At 48.8% G+C, this 23396-nt stretch overlaps 1 protein-coding gene across 1 annotated transcript in view; it reads right to left on the bottom strand.

Moving 5' to 3' along the window:
* The window catches only part of HLTF (helicase like transcription factor), a 479436-nt gene that overhangs the window by 104422 nt on the left and 351618 nt on the right, over positions 1–23396 (bottom strand). The window contains exon 14 of the mRNA XM_063915956.1: positions 15654–15797. Coding sequence (XP_063772026.1) covers positions 15654–15797 — 144 coding nt within the window. The remainder of the gene's footprint in view (positions 1–15653; positions 15798–23396) is intronic.

The raw sequence follows: 23396 nt of genomic DNA, 5'->3' as shown, positions 1-23396 counted from the left end.
CTTGAACTTGAACCTTTTTAAGTACAGGTTTAGGGATTTTAAATTTAGAATGGGTCTGACTGAGCCATCCGGTTTCGGGACCACAAACAGGATTGAATAATACCCTTTTCCCTGTTGTATTAGGGGAACCTTGATAATCACTTGCTGTTGACATAGCTTTTGAATTGCAGCTAAAACTATCTCCCTCTCTGGGGGAGAAGCTGGTAAAGCCGATTTGAAGAATCGGCGAGGGGGCACGTCTTTGAATTCCAGCTTGTAGCCTTGGGATACAATTTCCATCGTCCAAGGATCCACGTCAGACTGAACCCAGACGTGGCTGAAGAGTCGAAGACGTGCCCCCACCAGCGCGGACTCCCTCAGTGGAGCCCCAGCGTCATGCAGTGGATTTAGTAGAAGCCAGGGGAGGACTTCTGCTCCTGGGAACTAGCCGTAGCAGGCATTCTTTTCCCTCTACCCTTACCTCTGGCGAGGAATGAAAAAGCCTCGACCTCTTTTGGACTTATGCGACCGAAAGGACTGCATCTGATACTGTGGTGTTTTCTTTTGCTGTGGGGGAACATAAGGCAAAAAAGTAGATTTACCCGCAGTAGCTGTGGAAACCAGGTCCGCGAGACCTTCCCCAAATAAAAACCTCACCCCTGTAAGGCAAAACTTCCATATGCCTCTTTGAGTCGGCATCACCCGTCCATTGGCGGGACCACAGTGCTCGCCCAGCCGAAATCGCCATGGCGTTGGCCCTCGAACCTAGTAGCCCAACGTCACTCTGAGCGTCTCTCATATATAAGACTGTGTCTTTGATGTGACCTAAGGTCAATAAAATGGTATCCCTATCAAGGGTATCAATATCAGCTGACAAGGTATCTGTCCAAGCTGCTACCGCACTACAAACCCAAACCGATGCTATTGCCGGTCTGAGCAAAGCACCCGTATGTGTATAAATTGATTTAAAAGTCGTTTCCTGTCTGCGATCAGCAGGATCCTTGAGGGCTGCCGTATCTGGAGACGGTAGCGCCACCTTCTTGGATAAGCGTGTTAAAGCTTTGTCCACCCTGGGCGAGGATTCCCACCGTACCCTGTCCTGTGCAGGTAAAGGGTATGCCATAAGAATTCTCTTGGGAATCTGCAGTTTCTTGTCTTGAGTTTCCCAAGCCTTTTCAAATAGCGCGTTCAGCTCATGAGATGGGGGAAACGTTACCTTAGGTTTCTTTTCCTTAAACATGTGTACCCTCGTGTCAGGGACAGAGGGGTCATCTGTGATATGCAAAACATTTTTTATTGCAATAATCATATGATGATTACTTTTTGCACCCTTGGGTGTAACCTTGCATCATCGTAGTCGACACTGGAGTCAGAATCCGTGTCGGTATCCGTGTCTGCTATTTGGGATAGGGGACGTTTTTGAGACCCTGAAGGGCCCTGTGACACCGTCAAAGCCATTGATTGACTCCCTGTATTATCCCTGGACTCTGCTTTGTCCAATCTCTTATGTAATAAAGTCACATTTGCATTTAAAACATTCCACATATCCAACCAATCAGGTGTCGGCGCTGCCGACGGAGACACCACAATCATCTGCTCCACCTCCTCCTTAGATGAGCCTTCCGCTTCAGACATGCCGACACATGCGTACCGACACCCCCACACACACACAGGGATATATGTATATGGAGACAGTTCCCCAATAAGGCCCCTTGGAGAAACAGAGAGAGAGTATGCCAGCACACATCCAGCGCCAACTGACACTGGAAATAAAATTCCCAGATAAACAGCGCTTTTATATATATCAATATACACTTACTGCGCCAATTATAAGTGCCCCCCCCCCCCTCTTTTTGCCCTCTGTCACCGTGTTCAGCAGGGGAGAGTCCGGGGAGCCAGCTTCTCTTCAGCGCTGTGGAGAAAATGGCGCTGGTTAGTGCTGTGGGATCAAGCTCCACCCCCTCAGCGGCGGGCTTCGGTCCCGCTCAAATTTTCAATACTGGCGGGGGATTGTATAATCTACTGCCTGCGCAGCCTATATAAAACTTATTAGCCAGTCCTAGAGGTTTATTATTGCTGCCCAGGGCGCCCCCCCTGCACCCATCAGTGCCTGCAGTGTGTGTTGTGTGTGGGAGCAATGGCGCGCAGCGTTACCGCTGCGTGTTACCGCTGCGTGTTACCTCAGAGAAGAACTGAAGTCTTCTGCCGCCTTTGAAGTCTTTTCTTCTAATACTCACCCGGCTTCTATCTTCCGGCTCTGTGAAGAGGACGGCGGCGAGGCTCCGGGACGAACGGCGAGGGTGAGACCTGCGTTCTGACCCTCTGGAGCTAATGGTGTCCAGTAGCCTAAGAAGCAGAGCCTATCATTTAAGTAAGTCTGCTTCTCTCTCCTCAGTCCCACGATGCAGGGAGCCTGTTACCAGCAGCGCTCCCTGAAAATAAAAAAACCTAACAAAATTATTTTTTCAGAGAAACTCAGGAGAGCTCCCCTATAATGCACCCAGTCTCCTCTGGGCACAGGATCTAACTGAGGTCTGGAGGAGGGGCATAGAGGGAGGAGCCAGTGCACACCCATCTAAAGTTCTTTATAGTGCCCATGTCTCCTGCGGAGCCAGTCTATACCCCATGGTCCTTACGGAGTCCCCAGCATCCTCTAGGACGTAAGGGAAATCAATATGAGCAACATAAAAATAGCTTCTGTTTACAATGTCTCACCCTAAGCGGCCTATGTATCAAGCTTTTTTTCCATAACATTAGGTCGAAACTGAAGTTATGCATTATTTTATGGTTTGTGACTACGGGAGTGATTCAGATCTGATTGTAGCTGTGCTAAAAATAGGGGACAACGGTTACTGCTACCACAGTCCCTGTGAGTTTCCCTACATACATAGCATGGATATTTTCATTAAAAATGAAAACATCCACCGCGATACAGAGTGCTAATAATCATGGCAGTTCCATGAATATTAAAACATATGCCACTAAATATGAAAAATAAATGGTAAAAAAAACAACAAAAAAAACAATATCAAGCCCATCAGCTAGATCTGCTACTGCTTGTTTCAGTTCTTGTGTTTTGTGGACATTTGCAGTGAGCTGAGATGACATATCAGACATCATAGTTTTGATTGCAACCACACAGGAAGGTTTTGTGAGGACTAACTACACTGCTCACATGACATGGAACCAGATGAGTGGGGAGAATCTGGTGTTACACATACTGCATAACTTGTGTTTTACCATGATGAAAAGTAACACACAACAATACACATACAACACAGACCGTTTTTCAATGCAAGCCTGCCCTATTGCATGTGAGGAGACACAGAGGAAGAGAAGGCACGAGCACACCCAACGCTAGAGAACCTCAGTGAGGCTGTCAGCGTTTTTAGATCAGTGAAAACTGTATGTTTACTTATTCCTAAAAAGGAAATTGTTGTAATGTGCACAAAAAGCGTCTCTCCCCCTAAACTACACCCGGTACTAGTGATCCCGCGTATGTCAGAGTCCGGAGGAGCTGTATGAGGCTGCTGCTTATGCAGAGGAAGTCGCCACAATGCCGCTGAGCCTGCTCAGATGTAGCTTCGCCCCCCGTAATGGCGCCGGAGCTACTGAATAACGAGATTTATGGTAAGAACTTACCTTTGTTAAATCTCTTTCTGCAAGGTACACTGGGCTCCACAAGGAATTACATTGGGGTGTAGAGTAGGATCTTGATCCGAGGCACCAACAGGCTCAAAGCTTTGACCTTCTTCCCAAGATGCCGCCTCCTATATCACCCCGCCTCCGTGCACAGGAGCTCAGTTTTGTTAACCAGCCCAATGCAGTAGCAGGTAAAAGACGATAACCGTTAGTAGCCACATACACCACACTCTCCCGGCAGGAGAAAGTGTCAGCGGCTAATGCCATACCAACCCAAAGAAGCTAAGTGTGTCAGGGTGGGTGCCTTGTGGAGCCCAGTGTACCTCACAGAAAGATTTAACAACGGTAAGTTCTTACCATAAATCTCGTTTTCTGCTGCGGGGTACACTGGGCTCCGCAAGGAATGACATTTGGGATGTCCTAAAGCAGTTCCTTATGGGAGGGGATGCACTATAGCGGGCACAAGAACCCGGCGTCCAAAGAAAGCATCCTGGGAGGCGGAAGCATCGAAGGCATAGAACCTTATGAACGTGTTCACTAAGGACCACGTAGCCGTCTTGCACAATTGTTCAAGGGTCGCACCACGGCAGGCCGCCCAAAAAGGTCCAACTGACCGAGTAGAATGGGCCTTTATGGTAGCAGGAGCTGGAAGGCCAGCCTGTACATAAGCATGTGCAATCACCATTCTAATCCATCTGGCCAGGATCTGCTTGTGAGCAGGCCAGCCACATTTATGAAGACCAAACAGAACAAAGAATCTGACTTCCTGATGGAGGCAGTTCTCTTAACATACATACGGAGAGCCCGTACCACATCCAAAGACCGATCTTTGGAAGACAATTCAGGAGAGGCAAAAGCCGGAACCACAATGTCCTGGTAAAGGGGGAAAGAAGACACCACCTTAGGTAAATACCCGGGACGTGTTCTAAGAATCGCCCGATCACGGTGAAAAATCAGATATGGTGACCTACAAGACAAGGCACCCAAATCAGACACCGTTCTAGCAGAGGCAATAGCCGGCAGAAACAATACCTTAAGAAAAAGCCACTTAAGGACTGCAGACTCAAGAGGCTCAAACGGAGACCCTTGTAACGCCTCCAATACCACCTACAAGGCAGCATACAGGGAGGTTGAATCCACAACACACCCTGAGTGAACGTATGTACATCCGGTAAAGTCGCAATTTTTCTCTGGAACCAAACCGACAAGGCAGAAATATGAATCTTGATGGAGGCCAGACGAAGGCCCAAGTCCAGACTCTGTTGTAGAAAGGCCAAAAGTTTGGCCGTACTAAACTTGTAAGCGTCAACATTGTTATATGCGCACCAAGCAAAGTAAAAATTCCAGACCCTATGGTATATCCGAGCAGAAGCCGGTTACCGGGCCTTCAAAATGGTGTGAATGACCGCCTCAGAAAATCCCTTGGCCCTCAAGACGGAAGCTTCAAGAGCCACGCCGTCAAAGCAAACAGGGCTAAATCCTGATATACACAGGGGCCCAAAACGAGGAGATCTGGGCGCTGTGGAAGTAGAAGAGGACGCTTTATCGATAGACCCTGAAGGTCTGAGAACCAATGCCGTGTGGACCACCAGGAGCAATCAGAAGTAGGAGTCCTCCTTCATGCTTAAACTTCCTTATTACTCTGGGCAGGAGTGACACAGGAGGGAACACGTATGGCAGTTGAACATCCATGGAACGCTGCTTGAGGATCCCACGAACGCTGCTTGAGGATCCCTGGTCCTTGCTCCGAACACCGGAACCTTGTGATTGTGTCGAGACGCCATCAGGTCCACATCTGGAAGGCCCCAACTGTCCACAAGGAGATAAAACACTTCTGGATGGAGGCTCCACTTTCCGGCGTGTACATCCTGACGACTGAGAAAGTCCGCTTCCCAGTTTAGGACCCCCGGAATGAACACTGCCGATATGGCTGGCAGATGGTGATCCACCCACTGAAGAATCCGTGTTACTTCCCACATTTCCATGCGGCTTCGAGTGTATGCCACCGTGGTGGCATTGTCCGACTGTACTTGAATAGGTCTGTTTTGTATTAAATGGTCCACCGACCCTGAAGGGAGTGTTGCTTTAACACCGCGCCCCAACCTCTCAGACTGGCGTCCGTCATCAGAAGGACCCAGTTGGAGATCCAGAAGGGACAACCCCTGCTCAATAGTTGGTCCTGAAGCCACCAGTTCAGTTACAGACGAATCTCCGGAGACAAGGAGATCATTTGAGACCCGATCCAGTGAGGCAGGCCATCCCACTTGGCAAAAATTAGCTTCTGCAGAGGGCAGGAATGGAATTGAGCGTACTCCACCATGTCAAAAGCCAACACCATGAGACCTAGCACTTGCATTGCCGAATGTATCAACACTTGCGGACGAGATAGGAAGTATCGAATCCTGTCCTGAAGTTTCAGGACCTTATCCTGAGATAAGAACAACCGCTGGTTGTGAGTGTTCAATAACGCTCCCATGTGCACCATGCTCTGAGTAGTGACCAGGGAAGATTTCTTCCAGTTGATGAGCCACCCATGGGCTTGCAGAAACTGGATAGTCAGATCCAGATGGCGTAGGAAAATTTCTGGGGAATTCCCCAGGATCAACAAGTCGTCCAGGTACTGTATGATCCTGACCCCTTGACGGCGGAGTACAGCCGTCATTACCGCCATGACCTTGGTGAAAACTCACGGTGCCGTGGTCAAACCAAAAAGTAACGCCCGAAATTAGCAATGGAGGTTGCCATCTGCAAACCTCAGATATTGCTGATGCGACACTGCAATGGGAATATGCAGGTAAGCGTCCTGTATGTCCAGGGAGACCATATAATCCCCAGGATCCAATGCCAGAATAATAGAGCGAAGAGTTACCATACGAAACTTGGAGCCCCTTACAAATTTGTTCAAGGACTTGAGGTTGAGAATGGGCCGCGAGGACCCATTTGGTTTCGGGACTTGGAACAGCGGTGAATAGTACCCCTGCCTCTCTGAGCCAGAGGCACTTGTACTACCACTCCTGTGTTCAGGAGGAACTGTACCACTGAATGAAGAGTTTTTGCCTTCACCTGATCCAAAGGGACATCTGTCAGGCAAAATCGATGAGGGGGGCGATTCTTGGAGGATACGGCGTAACCTTGAGTGACGACTTCCTGTACCCAGGCATCTGAAGTGGTCTTCAACCATTCCCGGGTAAACCCTAGAAGTCGGCCCCCCACCCTGGGATCCCCCAGAGGGAGGCACACCCTGTCATGTGGCAGGCTTGTCAATTTTGGAAGCAGGCTGACGGGCAGCCCAGGCCCGTGTGGGTTTGGGCTTATTGGGTTTGGAAGTGCGAACCTGTGTCAGGTACGCCTGACCTTTTGCTTTCCCTGAAGGACGAAAGGGAGTACTCTTAGCCTTTGGCACCGAAGGAGCATTACTAGGTAGACCTGCTGTTTTAGCAGAAGCTAAGCCCGCCACTATCTTGTTGAGGTCTTCTCCGTAAAGAATGTCTCCCTTAAAAGGGAGTACCTCCAGGGTTTTCTTAGAGTCCAGATCCACAGACCAGGACCGTAACCAGAGAATCCAACGTGCCAAAATGGACGTAATAGAAGCCTTGGCCGCAAGAACACCGGCATCAGAAGCCGCCTCATTAATGTAATTAGACGCTGTGACAATATATGACAGACATTGTCTAGCATGATCAGAAGTGTTGGAAGGCAACTCCGCCTCCAGCTCCTGAGCCCCACGCTTCCCCAGCCTCTGCATGGTGGGCCTATGCACAGCACCGGATAGGGTGTAAAATGCCTTTAAAAAACCCTCCACACGCTTATCTGTCGGTTCGTTCAGAGACGTGACGGTATTTACAGGCAGAGTTGAGGATACCACCAGCCGCGCCACCTGTGAATCCACTGGCGGGGGTGTTTCCCAATTTTTACTTAGCTCCACTGTGAGGTGGTAGCGAGCCAGCATCTTCTTATGAGGCGTGAATTCATTCCTGGATTTTCCCAGGACTTCTGACGTATGTCAACTAAATGGTCAGAGGGAGGTAAAATAAGATTTTAAACCTACCGGTAAATCTTTTTCTCCTAGTCCGTAGAGGATGCTGGGGATTCTGTAAGGACCATGGGGTATAGACGGGCTCCGCAGGAGACATGGGCACTATAAAGAACTTTAGATGGGTGTGCACTAGCTCCTCCCTCTATGCCCCTCCTCCAGACCTCAGTTAGAGAAACTGTGCCAAGAGGAGACGGACAGTACGAGGAAAGGATTTTTGTTAATCTAAGGGCAAGATTCATACCAGCCCACACCATCCATACCGTATAACCTGGAATATACGCAACCAGTTAACAGTATGAACAAAACAGTATCAGCCAACAACTGATCTTAACTGTAACATAACCCTTATGTAAGCAACAACTATATACAAGTCCTGCAGAAATATGTCCGCACTGGGACGGGCGCCCAGCATCCTCTACGGACTAGGAGAAAAAGATTTACCGGTAGGTTTAAAATCTTATTTTCTCTTACGTCCTAGAGGATGCTGGGGACTCCGTAAGGACCATGTGGATTATACCAAAGCTCCCAACCGGGCGGGAGAGTGCGGATGACTCTGCAGCACCGATTGAGCAAACATGAGGTCCTCATCAGCCAGGGTATCAAACTTGTAGAATTTTTCAAAAGTGTTTGAACCCGACCAAGTAGCCGCTCGGCAAAGCTGTAAAGCAGAGACACCACGGGCAGCCGCCCAAGAAGAGCCCACCTTCCTAGTGGAATGGGCCTTTACCGAACTTGGTAACGGCAATCCAGCCGTAGAATGAGCCTGCTGAATCGTGTTACAGATCCAGCGAGCAATAGTCTGCTTAGAAGCAGGAGCGCCAACCTTGTTGGCTGCATACAGGACAAACAGTGCCTCTGTTTTCCTAATCCGAGCCGTCCTGGCTTCGTAAATTTTTAAGGCCCTGACAACATCAAGGGACTTTGAATCCTCCAAGTCTCCCGTAGCCACAGGCACCACAATAGGTTGGTTCATATGAAACGATGACACCACCTTAGGCAAAAATTGAGGACGAGTCCTCAACTCAGTTCTATCCACATGGAAAATTAGATAGGGGCTCCTATGAGACAAAGCAGCCAATTCGGACACCCGCCTCGCAGATGCCAAGGCCAACAACATGACCACCTTCCAAGTGAGAAATTTTAATTCAACTGTTTGAAGAGGCTCAAACCAGTGAGATTTTAGGAACTTTAACACCAGGTTAAGGTCCCATGGTGCCACAAAAGGAGGCTGGATGTGTAGCACTCCCTTTACAAAAGCCTGGACTTCTGGGAGAGAAGCCAATTCCTTCTGGAAGAATATAGATAGGGCCGAAATCTGAACCTTAATGGAGCCTAACTTTAGGCCCATATCCACTCCTGTCTGTAGAAAGTGGATTAAACGGCCCAAGTGAAAATCTTCCGTAGGAACATCCTTAGCTTCACACCAAAATACATACTTCCTCCAGATACGGTGATAATGTTTCGCAGTCACCTCCTTCCTAGCCTTTATCAAAGTAGGGATGACGACCTCCAGAATACCTTTCCCAGCTAGGACTCGGTGTTCAACCGCCATGCCGTCAAACGTAACCGCGGTAAGTCTTGGAACACGCAGGGCCCCTGTTGCAACAGGTCCTCTCTGAGAGGAAGAGGCCACGGATCGTCTGTGAGCATTTCCTGAAGATCCAAATACCAGGCTCTTCGAGGCCAATCTGGAACAATGAGTATTGTCTGCACTCTTGTTCGTCTTATGATTCTCAATATTTTTGAGACGAGCGGAAGAGGAGGGAACACAGACCGACTGAAACACCCACGGTGACACCAGGGCGTCCACCGCTACTGCCTGAGGGTCCCTTGACCTGGCACAATACCTCCGAAGCTTCTTGTTGAGGCGTGACGCCATCATGTCTATTTGAGGAAGTCCCCAAAGACTTGTTATCTCTGCAAAAACTTCTTGATGAAGACCCCGCTCTCCTGGATGGAGATCGTGTCTGCTGAGGAAGTCTGCTTCTCAGTTGTCCACTCCCGGAATGAATACCGCTGACAGAGCGCTTACGTGATTTTCTGCCCAGCGCAGAATCCTGGTGGCTTCCGCCATTGCCACTCTGCTCCTTGTCCCGCCTTGGCGGTTTACATGAGCCACGGCTGTGACGTTGTCTGATTGAATCAGAACCGGTAGGTCGCGAAGAAGATTCTCCGCTTGTCGTAGGCCGTTGTATATGGCCCTCAATTCCAGTATGTTGATGTGTAGACAAGCCTCCTGGCTTGACCATAGTCCATGAAAATTCCTTCCTTGTGTGACTGCTCCCCATCCTCGGAGGCTCGCGTTCGTGGTCACCAAAACCCAGTCTTGAATGCCGAACCTGCGACCCTCTAGAAGGTGAGCACTCTGCAGCCACCACAGGAGAGACACCCTGGCCCTGGGGGACAGGGTTATTTTCTAATGTATTTGAAGATGGGACCCGGACCACTTGCCCAGAAGGTCCCACTGAAAAGTCCTCGCATGAAACCTGCCGAAGGGGATGGCCTCGTAGGACGCCACCATTTTCTCCAATACTCGAATGCATTGATGGACTAACACCCTTTGGCTTTAGCAGGTCTCTGACCATGTTCTGGAGTTCCTGGGCTTTTTCCTTTGGGAGTAAAACCCTCTTCTGTTCCGTGTCCAGAATCATGCCTATGAAAGATAGTCGAGTCGTTGGAATCAACTGTGACTTTGGTAGATTTAGAATCCAACCATGCTGCTGCAGCACTCTCAGGGAGAGCGACACGCTTTTCTGCAACTGTTCCTTTGATCACGCTTTTATCAGGAGATCGTCCAAGTACGGGATAATTGTGACTCCTTGCCTGCGCAGGAGCACCATCAATTCAGCCATTACCTTGGTGAAAACACTCGGGGCCGTGGAAAGCCAAAATGGCAACGTCTGAAACTGGTAATGACAGTCCTGTACAGCGAATCTCAGGTATGCCTGAGGAGGATATATGGGGACGTGAAGGTATGCATCCTTTATGTCTAGTGACACCATAAAATTCCCCCCCTTCCAGGCTGGAGATAACTACCCTGAGCGATTCCATCTTGAACTTGAACCTTTTTAAGTACAGGTTTAGGGATTTTAAATTTAGAATGGGTCTGACCGAGCCATCCGGTTTCGGGACCACAAACAGGGTTGAATAATACCCTTTTCCCTGTTGTATTAGGGGAACCTTGATAATCACTTGCTGTTGACACAGCTTTTGAATTGCAGCTAAAACTATCTCCCTCTCTGGGGGAGAAGCTGGTAAAGCCGATTTGAAGAATCGGCGAGGAGGCACGTCTTCGAATTCCAGCTTGTAGCCTTGGAATACAATTTCCATCGCCCAAGGATCCACGTCCGACTGAACCCACACGTGCCTGAAGAGTCGAAGACAAGCCCCCACCGGCGCTGACTCCCTCGGTGGAGCCCCAGCGTCATGCGGTGGATTTAGTAGAAGCCGGGGAGGACTTCTGCTCCTGGGAACTAGCCGTAGCAGGCATTCTTTTCCCTCTACCCTTACCTCTGGCGAGGAAGGAAGAGCCTCGACCTCTTCTGGACTTATGCGACCGAAAGGACTGCATCTGATACTGTGGTGTTTTCTTTTGCTGTGGGGGAACATAAGGCAAAAAAGTAGATTTATCCGCGGTAGCTGTGGAAACCAGGTCCGCGAGACCTTCCCCAAATAAAACCTCACCCTTGTAAGGCAAAACTTCCATATGCCTCTTTGAGTCGGCATCACCCGTCCATTGGCGGGTCCACAGTGCTCGTCTAGCCGAAATCGCCATGGCGTTGGCCCTCTAACCTAGTAGCCCAACATCTCTATGAGCGTCTCTCATATATAAGACTGCGTCTTTGATGTGACCTAAGGTCAATAAAATGGTATCCCTATCAAGGGTATCAATATAGCTGACAAGGTATCTGTCCAAGCTGCTACCGCACTACAAACCCAAGCCGATGCTATTGCCGGTCTGAGCAAAGCACCCGTATGTGTATAAATTGATTTTAAAGTCATTTCCTGTCTGCGATCAGCAGGATCCTTGAGGGCTGCCGTGTCTGGAGACGGTAGCGCCACCTTCTTGGATAAGCGTGTTAAAGCTTTGTCCACCCTGGGCGAGGATTCCCACCGTACCCTGTCCTATGCAGGGAAAGGGTATGCCATAAGAATTCTCTTGGGAATCTGCAGTTTCTTGTCTGGAGTTTCCCAAGCCTTTTCAAATAGCGCGTTCAGCTCATGAGATGGGGGAAACGTTACCTCAGGTTTCTTTTCCTTAAACATGTGTACCCTCGTGTCAGGAACAGAGGGGTCACCTTTGATATGCAAAACATCTTTTATTGCAATAATCATATAATGAATACTTTTGGTTGGCCACCCTTGGGTGTAACCTTGCATCATCGTAGTCGACACTGGAGTCAGAATCCGTGTCGGTATCAGTGTCTGCTATTTGGGATAGGGGACGTTTTTGAGACCCTGAAGGGCCCTGTGACACCGTCAAAGCCATTGATTGACTCCCTGTATTATCCCTGGACTCTGCTTTGTCCAATCTCTTATGTAATAAAGTCACATTTGCATTTAAAACATTCCACATATCCAACCAATCAGGTGTCGGCGTTGCCGACGGAGACACCACAATCATCTGCTCCACCTCCTCCTTAGATGAGCCTTCCGCTTCAGACATGCCGACACGCGCGTACCAACACCCCCACACACACAGCGAACCGCTCAGCACACATCTCTCCCGCCACTCAGCACAGCGTGATGTGTGCTGAGCGTGCGGGGGGAGATGGGGGGCCGCTCGTTTCACCCAGCGGGTGAAGTGAGCGACCTGCTAGATTGGCCTGCACGGCAGGTCAATGTAGCACCAGCGATAGCTATCGCTGTAGGGGGTACACACGTAGCGATAATGCTTAAATTCTAAGCAATCTAGTCAGATTGCTTAGAATATCGCTCCATGAGTACCCCCCTTTAGATTTCTGAGTAGTCAGTGATTGGTTCAATTGCTGTAATGCCCATGGCGGGTTAACCGCGGGGACCATAAGCAGTTGTACTGGCACAGAAGGTCCCATAGGGGGCTTTAATCTAGTTACCAGCATATTCAATAGCGTGGAGAAGGTAGCCCAAAGTGGGTCATTTTGAACCCCCGTTGCTACAGTCCCACTGGGGTGTAAGGAACCCCCAGAACCTGAACCCTCAGCTGCTATGTTATCCTCAAATGTGTCTGCAGGGTCATCACCACGCAATGTAGGATCAGCCCCAGCACTGTTGCCCTCCGTAGCTGACATAATCAAAAGCTCAATGCAAGGCAACACAGTACTCACCAGCAGCACAATACCGCAAGAACCCCCTGTGCAGTGTATTTCAGCACAAACAGGGAATTCCAGAGGCATATGGTGACTAGAAATCAGAGAAAAATACACAGTAGGTATATCTTGTGAAACACCTATATAGTCTAATAAACCTGACGCACTTAGCCCCCTCAGGTTACAGAATATAGGGGTAGCAAGCTGAGTGAAATACACAATATGGCAGCCACGCAGCAGCTATATGCACACATATATATATATAGTCACAATGTACAATGCAGGAGTTAAATCATACGATAAGACTGCACTGGACTAGCAATACAAAGCAATACTCAGTATATATATATATATATATATGTATATATACACACACATACACACACATATATATATATATACACATACATACATTATATATATCAAAACACAGTAAATACTGGATGTATATCACAGGGTATTTGTACTACACAACCCTGACTGGATGCACTTTTTCTTAACTAACACTGTCCACTGACAGGTTAGAATACTTCAGTGTCCTGTAAAATGCACAGCGCTTACGTGCAGGCGGCTTTACAGAGGAGGATTTTGCCCAAACAGTCCCAGGAACAGCGCAGCTCCGTGTAATGGCGGCTGACAGGGAGTGAGGGAGAGAGATGCAGCTTCAGGGCGGGAACACGTGCCTAAATGGGGCTACAGGTCAGGCCTTATCCCCCATGCTGGCTTCCCCACCAGGCGCTGCGGGCTGTTAAACAAACGGTTTTATGAAGAAAACCGACCTGTGCACAGTGCCCTGGTGGCTAGTGGAGCCCCTGCCCCTTACAGTGTCCACGCCATTGCGCGCAGCCCGCCTCCCACCGGCCCCGCCGGATCGCAGTTACAGCGGGCCAAAGAGACCCCCTTACCTCCCCTGTATGCGGCCACGCGATCCGGGAGAACAGTGGCAAGTGTGTGACTTACCAGAAGAACACCAGAGCCTCCGCTGTAATTACCCGGCAACCAGGGCGCGGGAGTATACAGCGCCGCTGGGGGAGTGATGAAGCTGCAGGAGGGAATGTCTGACTGACATCCAGACACTGCTGCAGCCCTTGAAGTCTTCAGATTTTCTTTTCTTCTGAAATAGCTTTTTCTTAGGGCTGCAGGAGCAGCCCCCCTGTTGACTGCCTGCTTACTGCAGGGCGACAACTACAAAACTGAGCTCCTGTGCACGGAGGCGGGGTGATATAGGAGGCGGCGCTGTGCATCTTCGGAAGAAGGTCAAAGCTTTGAGCCTGTTGGTGCCTTGGATCAAAAGCCTACTCTACACCTCAATGTCATTCCTTGTGGAGCCCAGTGTACCCCACAGAGGAAATATTTATACTGGCCATGTCTCCAAAACATGCTGTAACCTCGCATGAATGCTTAGTTCAGCCCACCGCTAGCCAGTTTCACACAGGGGCTATAGCGGGTCCCCCCCAGGACGTTCACCTTCAGGCATCTGTTAGGGGTGTGCGGCGGGCAGCGGTTGCGACAGCCAAGGCGCAGTGCCCCGCTGAACAAATAACCCCTCAGGACGGTGTTCCTGCAGCGGGGAAGCGGCTCTGCACCTCGCAAGGCCAGTGACCACACCCCCTAACTCCCATGGCGCAGGTATACTGTTGCCCAAACAGCATACCGAAATAAACAAAAGTTTAAAATAAAATGAAAAACTCTGGAGCTAGCAGTGTGAATCCTCTCCTAAAGGCACTTTTTTCTAAACTGCCTATGGGAGGGGGCAAAGAGGGGAGGAGCCAGCACACCCAGTTGAAGAAATTTAAAGTGCACTGGCTCCTTTGGACCCTGTCTATACCCATCGTACTAATGTGTCTCCAATATCCCTTACAGATGCTAGCGAAAAAGAAGATTCCTTACTCTAACCACTCATATCAGCACAGATATTTAAGGAATGATTTGTTAATTGTTGTATTGGATTTTTACTTTGAGACTTTTCAAAACCAGTAGAAGCTTGGTGCTGACGCCCATTGACCAGGTTCCCAGTATGAAGCTCTGGCTTATGGGGAAAAGTCTTTGTAAGAGATAAAACGCAGCCCAACATCTTAGTTTATATCACACCACTATAATGGTGCAAGATAAGGTGAGCAATGTTGCCACCATTATGAGCATTCCCATGCCGTTTTGATGGCACATAATGTGCATTTTATGTGCTGCTGCTTTTATTTTTGGGATTAAACTATTTTTATTTAATAATTATTAACTGTTTTACATACGCAATCATGTTTCAATGAAAATTATGTATTAGGAAAGAATAGCTTAAAATAATAAGAAAAAAATTACATTTCTGGACTGTTGCTAACTTATACAGCAGTGCATTTAAAACGAATTATTCATTAAGATTTTGTGGAACATCAGGGTATATTTACTAAAGTGCTATGGGCAATATCACTACTGCTAAAAACTGCACTTTAGTAAATATACTGTACCCCATACACAAAAACTTGCGTACAGGAACTAAACCCCTCATCTAATTACCAGATAATTGCTTTACTATTCTATTTTGTACAGTGGAAATAACAGTTAGACCTAATCGGTTGTTATGGGTTTTAATAATTTATTGCATTTACCTTTGTACACACAAGTTTTCTGATATGTTCCATCATTTGTAAAATGCTTTACTTGAAGAAAAACATTCAACATATGAATAGCTTTACAACAAAGGTCAGTATACTTACTCCATAATCATGAGTTACTACACTGTAAGTAGTGAGCACAACATCCTGCCGAGAGAGAACGTCTGGATCTTTGCTGCGCTCAGGCCCATAGTACACATAGATACTCAAATCCACATCGGCTTTAACATGCTGCTCAAACTGATCCTGCAAATAATAAATAAACCAATCAACCCCCAAATGTCTTGTCCTATATCATTTAAACAGTATTATTAGAATAATTTATGAATATAGGTCCTGATTCAGAGATGAATGCAGCTTATGTACGAAATGCTGCAGGAGGCATCTTGTGTAAATAGACGCCTCCTGCATGCTTGTGTGATCCGCTGCTGCGCCCAAAGATCCAGCATTGGATCACTCTGAGCGAACATAGCAATGACTGAACATCTTTCTTTCTACAAGCTCCCTCAGCGCACATCAGCCTACATCATCTCACACTTGGGACAAATTTACAAGGTCCATCCATCACTTGTCCAACACTAGAAATAAGGGTGTCAACAAATGAATTGGTGACGACTGTTCTAGGTTTCCCTGTAGGATTTATAGTGAAATTAACAGCATCCTGGCAGTCATATGACCGACACCACTCAGGAGACCAGCGCAGCAACACCGGCAGTCAACATCCTGAAGGTAGTGGGTTACGGGTTAGGGCTCGGCAGCAGGGCTTGGCTTTAGGGTTAGGTACTATGGGGGGTGGGGGTGGTGTGTGTATGTGTTGGCAATATGAGACACTGCCGAGGGCTAGCCCTAGCCACCACCCCCAGGTTAGGGTTAGAGTAGAGGAGGGTTAAAATACTCACCCGATCCAGTGTCGGGATGCCGCTGTTGTTCATGTGACCGCTGGCATCCCGACTGCCAGTATTACATATCGCACCAAAAGAAACCTTTGTCATGGACAAAAAGGTCCCTGTGAGAAACAATACAGTACTGCACATGTGTGAGGGGAACAGCTAGGAAAGGAGCAGCAACATGTGCACGGAGTGTACCTTCTCAATCCACAGACGATCTCCCTGCTGCTAGCAAGTACTAGGAAAGTGTCTGCGGTTGCAAAGTTCAGGGATGGATTGGTCCCTGCTGACCTCTGATACTTACAGTAGATCAGGATGGGAGGGCCACTATCAACTCCATGACCATAGCAAATATAGGGAGCAGAAGGCAGACTAAGGATCGGAAACAGAAATAAAACACAGGCAGCTTTTATCATCACTGACAAATTTGCATCACTTATATCCAGAAAGTCCTCCAGCTGTAGAACCTGAACTGATTGATCTCTTCTCCAAATCACCAAAGCCGAGCACTTATGAGCCCTGGATTTGAATCTAATGTCCTAGAAATCTGCCATATAGTGTCCCCTGTGGATTAAGAGGTGCCTGATGGCTAGGGAAATCAAGGTGAACCAAACAAAAGTATCTTGTCTGTGGACAGCAATATAGCATCCTCAGAAAAAACAAAGGAGAAACAAGTAGGGCAGTACGGATGGTGTAATAGTTAGCATTACTGCCTCACAGCACTGAGATAATGGGTTCGAATTCCACCATGGCTAAACCTGTGCATAGTTTGTATATTCTCCCCGTACTTGCGTCGGTTTCCTCCGGGTACTCCGGTTTCCTCCCACAATACAAAAATATACAGGTAGGTCAACTGGATCCCAACAAAATTAACCCTAGTATGAATGTGTGCGCGTGTACATGTAATAGGGAATATAGATTGTAAGCTGCACTGGGACAGGGACCGATGTGAATGGCCAAATATTCTCTGTAAAGCGCTGCGGACTATGTGTGCGCTATATAAATAACTGTCAATAATAATAAGTATGTTCCAGAAGAAGAATTAAATTATATTCCCATTCTGTCCTGGGAGACGGAGAGGGCTCCACAGTTCATACAGGTGCCCCAGCTCAGTAGTCAGGGAGAGGAAGTCGGACTGTCAAGTGCCAGTAGTCAATGACTGATGATCCCAGTCACTTGACCTACCCACTAAGCACAGGTGGCTGCTTCAGTTACCTATAACTTCAGCAACAATAGCAGGCCGATAAAATCAGCACCAGCTTCAAAGTCCAAACAGCCGGAATGAAAGCAATGCACCAAGCAACAGAGGCATGCAGCTGCCACAATGCCTTTCCCCGCTATTAGCAGTGATGACATAGATCATATCGAGGCTGGAGGTATTGGCGAGAGATCCCTTGTGTTTTGGTTGTCAACTGAAGCATAACTGCAATAATGTTTGAGAAATGTACTAATGTTTGACTGATTCTTCTACAGTTCTTATTTAGTTTTTAAGTCACAGGGAAAACACCATGCACTCCACCTTCTAATAAGACCACAAAAAAAAATGAGATTTATGGGAAGAACTTACCGTTGTTAAATCTCTTTCTGCGAGGTACACTGGGCTCCACAAGGAATAACATCGGGGTGTAGAGTAGGATCTTGATCCGAGGCACCAACAGGCTCAAAGCTTTGACTGTTCCCAAGATGCACAGCGCCACCTCCTCTATAACACCGCCTCCGTGCACAGGAGCTCAGTTTAGTTAACCAGTCCAATGCAGTAGCAGGTAACAGAGACGACAATCATTAGTAGCCACACACTCACTACAGGAGAGGGCGTCAGCGGCTAATGCCATACCAACCCAAAGAAGCTAAGTGTGTCAGGGTGGGCGCCTTGTGGAGCAGAAAGATTTAACAACGGTAAGTTCTTACCATAAATCTCATTTTCTGCTGCGGGGTACACTGGGCTCCACAGGGAACAACATCAGGGATGTCCTAAAGCAGTTTCTTAAGGGAGGGGATGCACTGTAGCGGGCACAAGAACCTGGCGTCCAAAGGAAGCATCCTGGGAGGCAGAAGTATCGAAGGCAGAGAACCTTATGAACGTGTTCCCTGAGGACCATGTAGCCGCCATGCACAATTGTTCAAGGGTCGCACCACGGCGAGCCGCCCAAGAAGGTCCAACCGACCGAGTAGAATGGGCTTTGATGGTAGCAGGAGCTGGAAGACCAGCCTGTACATAAGCATGTGCAATCAACATTCTAATCCATCTGGCCAAGGTCTGCTTGCTAGCAGGCCACCACATTTGTGAAATCCAAACAGTACAAAGAGAGAATCAGACTTCCTAACGGAGGCAGTTCTCTTCACATACATATGGAGAGCCCGTACCACATCCAAAGAACGCTCTTTGGAGGACAACTCAGGAGAATTAAAGGCCGGAACCACAATCTCCTGGTTAAGGTGGAAGGAAGACACCACCTTGGGTAAATAACCCGGGCACGTTCTAAGAACTGCCCGGTCACGGTGAATAATCAGGTAGGGGAATTTACAGGATAAGGCACCCAAGTCCGAGACCCTTCTAGCCGAGGCAATGGCCAGCAAAAACAAAACCTTAAGGGAAAGCCACTTAAGGTCTGCAGACGCAAGAGGTTCAAACGGATACTCTTGCAAGGCCTCCAGAACTACCGACAAATCCCAAGGGGCCACAGGCGGTACATAAGGAGGCTGAATCCGCAACACCCCCCGAGTGAAAGTATGAACATCAGGTAGGGTAGCAATCTTTCTCTGAAACCAAACCGACAAGGCAGAAATGTGAACCTTGAGGGAGGCCAGACGAATGCCTAAACCCAGTCCCTGCTGTAGGAAGGCCAAAAGTTTAGCCGTACTAAACTTGAAAACGTCATGATTATGAGACGCACACCAAGCAAAGTAAGAATTCCAGACCCTATAGTAAATCCAAGCAGAAGCCGGCTTACGGGCCTTCAACATCGTTTAAATGACTGCCTCAGAAAAACCATTGGCCATCAAGACGGAAGCTTTAAGAGCCACGCCGTCAAAGCCAGACGGGCCAAGTCCTGGTAAACACAAGGACCCTGAACGAGGAGGTCTGGTCTTTGTGGGAGTAGAAGGGGACGAACCAACGAGAGGCCCTGTAGATCGGAGAACCAGTGCCGTCTGGGCCACGCCGGAGCGATCAGAAGTAGGATTCCTCCTTCCTGCTTGAACTTCCGTATTACCCTGGGCAGGAGTGACACCAGAGATAACACGTACGGCAGCCGAAAGTCCCATGGAATTGCCAGTGCGTCCACAAACGCTGCTTGGGGATCCCTTGTCCTTGCTCCGAAGACCGGAACCTTGTGATTGTGTCGAGACGCCATCAGGTCCACATCTGGAAGGCCCCACTTGTCCATGAGAAGTTGAAACACCTCTGGATGGAGGCTCCATTCTCCGGCGTGTACGTCCTGACGACCGAGACAGTCCGCTTCCCAGTTTAGGACCCCTGGAATGAATACTGCCGATATGGCTGGCAGATGGCATTGTGCCCACTGAAGTATTCATGATACTTCCCTCACTGCCATGCGGCTTCGATGGCGTTGTCAGACTGTACTTGAACAGGTCTGTTCTGTATCAAACGCTGGGCCAAGTTCAGAGCACTGAACACCGCCCGCAATTCCAGAATGTTTATTGGGAGGAGAGACTCCTCCTTGGTCCACCGACCCTGAAGGGAGTGTTGCTCCAACACCGCGCCCCAACCTCTCAGACTAGCATCCGTCGTCAGAAGTACCCAGTTGGAGATCCAGAAAGGACGACCCCTGCTCAAACGTTGGTCCTGAAGCTACCAGCTCAGTGACAGTTGGACCTCCGGAGACAAGGAGACCATTTGAGATCAGATCCGGTGAGGCAGGCCGTCCCATTTGGCCAGAATTAGCTTCTGTAGAGGGCGATAATGGAATTGAGTGTACTCCACCATGTCGAAAGCCGACACCATGAGACCTAGCACTTGCATTGCCAATGAATCGACACACGCGGACGAGATAGGAAGCATCGAATCCTGTCCTGAAGTTTTAGGATTTTCTCCTGAGACAAGAACAACCTCTGGGTGTGAGTGTCCAACAACGCTCCCAGGTGCAGCATGCTCCGAGCAGGAACCAGGAGGGACTGTACCACTGAATAAAGCGTTGTTGCCTTCACCAGATCCGAAGGGACGTCTGTTAGGCAAAATCGATGAGTGGGACGATTCTTGAAGGATACGGCGTAACCTCGAGTGAAGACTTCCCGCACCCAGGCATCTGAAGTGGTCTTCAACCATTCCTGGGCAAACCCTAGAAGTCGGCCCCCCACCCTGGGATCCCCCAGAGGGAGGCCCGCTCCGTCATGTGGCAGGCTTGTCTGTTTTGGAAGCAGGCTTGGCAGGTTTGCATGCACGAGCTTGTTTCGGGTACGCCTGACCTTTTGCTTTTTCTGGAGGACGAAAGGGCTGAGGGAAAGTAATTTTAACCTTCGGCGCAGAAGGTGCCGTACTTGGTAGGCAAGCTGTTTTAGCAGATGCCAAGTCAGCCACAATCTTATTGAGGTCTTCTCAGAAAAGAATGTCTCCCTTAAAAGGGAGCACCTCCAGGGTTTTCTTAGAATCCATGTCCACAGACCAGGATCTCAACCAAAGGATACGCCGAGCCAAGGTGGACATAGTAGCAGCCTTGGCCGCCAGCACCCCGGCATCAGAAGCCGCCTTCTTAAGATAATGAGAAGCCGTGGCGATATATGAGAGACATTTTCTAGCATGATCAGAAGCATTAGAAGGCAGTTCCGCCTCCAGCTCCTGAGCCCATGCTTCAACAGCTTCAGCAGCCCATGTTGCTGCAATGGTTGGCCTATGCACAGCCCGTTTTAGGGTGTAAATCGCCTTTAAACAACCCTCCACACGTCTATCCATCGGTTCCTTCAGAGAGGTGACGGTAGTCACTGGCAGAGCTGAGGAAACCACTAGCCTCGCCACCTGAGAATCCACAGGCGGAGGAGTTTCCCAATTCTTACATAGCTCCGCAGAGAGAGGATAGCGAGCCAACAGTCTCTTATGCGGTGTGAACTTTGTTCCTGGATTTTCCCAGGATTCCTGACGTATGTCAGCCAGGTGATGAGAATGAGGTAAAACTTGTCTAACCACTTTCTTACGTTTAAATCTGTCCGGATTTTTTGAAACAACCTCAGGCTCAGGTTCATCAGAAACTTGAAGAATCAGCCTGATAGCCTCAATCAAATCAGGTACATCCACCTGTGACCGTCCTTCCCCATCTGAAACATCTGAATCAGTGTCCGTGGAGTCAGTATATGCGCCATCCTCATCAGAGGAGGTGTCAGGAACAGTGGTGGATTGTGAGGAAGTAGCAGCCCGTTTGGAAGACGTCTTAGTCTTAGGAGGGCGAGAGTGAGACTTCTTTTTAGACAGTGATTGGTTCAAGTGCTGTAACTGAGATGATATCTGATCTGCCCATGGCGGATTAACTGTAGGGACCATAAATTACTGCACTGGCATAGGAGGTCCCATAGGGGGCGTAAATTTAGTTACCAGCGTATTTATTAACGTGGAGAAGGTAATCCATGGTGGGTCATTGTGGACCCCCGCAGCCACAACTCCACTGGGGGGTAAGGAACCCCCTGAACCTGAACTCTCTGCTGACATGTTTTCCTCAAAAGTGTCTGCAGCGTTACCTCCACGCAATGTGGGATCAGCCCCAGTTCCGATCAGGCAACCCGGTACAATATTAGCAGCACTATATCTAGCAAGAACTCCCAGTGTAGTGTATCAGCACAAACAGGGAATCCAAGAGATATATGGTGACTATAAACACCATAGAAAAATACACAGTAAGTATATCTTGTGAAACACCTATATTAGTTAATAAATCTGACGCAATTAGCCCCCTCAGGTTACAGAATATAGGTGTAGCAGGCTGAGTGAAATACACGAAATGGCAACCACGCTACATGCACACAAACATAAAGTCACAATATACAATGTAGAAGTTATATAACACAATAAGACTGCACTGGACTAGCAATACAAAGTAATACTAAGTATTGCTATATGTGTGTGTGTGTGTGTGTGTGTGTGTGTGTGTGTGTGTGTGTGTGTGTGTGTGTGTGTGTGTGAACAAGAGATATAGCAAAACACAGTTAAACTGGATGTATATCACAGGGTAATAGTACCACAGAACCCTGACTATATGTACTCTTTCTAACACTGTCCACTGACAGGTAGAATACTTAAGTGTCCTGTAAAATGTACAGCGCTGACGTGCAGGCGGCTTTACAGAGGAGGAGTTGCCCAAGCAGTCCCAGGAACAGCGCAGCTCTTTGTAATGGCGGCTGACAGGAAGTGAGGGAGAGAGATATGCAACTCCAAGGTGGGAACATTTGCCTACATGGCGCCCTGGGGCTGGGGGAGGGGCTACAGGTCAGGCCTGACTCCCCTTGCTGGCTTCTCCACCAGGCTCTGCGGGCTGTACATAAATTGTTTTAGAGAGAAAACCAACCTGTGCCCAGTGTCCCAATGACTAGTGGAGCAGCTGCCCCTTACAGTGTCCACGCCAGCGCGCGCGGCCCGCCTCCCACCGGCCGCGCAGGATCACGATTACAGCGTGCCAAAGAGACTTCTTACCTCCCCCTGTATGCGGCCACGCGATCCAAGAGACAGCGGCGAGTGTGTGACTGACATAGAAGAACACTGGAGCCTCCGCTGTAGTTACCCGGCAACCAGGGCGCGGGAGTATACAGCGCCGCTGGGGGAGTGATGGAGCTGCAGCAGGGGATGTCTGACTGACATCTAACACTGCTGCAGCCCTTGAAGTCTTCTTTCTTCTGAAAATAGCTTTCTTAGGGCTGCCTGAGCAGCCCCCCTGTTGTATGCCTGCTTACTGCATGGCACCAACTTACAAAATGAGCTCCTGTGCATGGAGGCGGGGTTATAGAGGCGGCGGCGCTG

Source organism: Pseudophryne corroboree, chromosome 4 (assembly GCF_028390025.1).
Source record: "Pseudophryne corroboree isolate aPseCor3 chromosome 4, aPseCor3.hap2, whole genome shotgun sequence".
NCBI classification, from domain to species: domain Eukaryota; kingdom Metazoa; phylum Chordata; class Amphibia; order Anura; family Myobatrachidae; genus Pseudophryne; species Pseudophryne corroboree.
The sequence above is the reverse complement of the archived record's forward strand: the minus strand, read 5'-3'. Positions and strand labels throughout refer to the sequence as shown.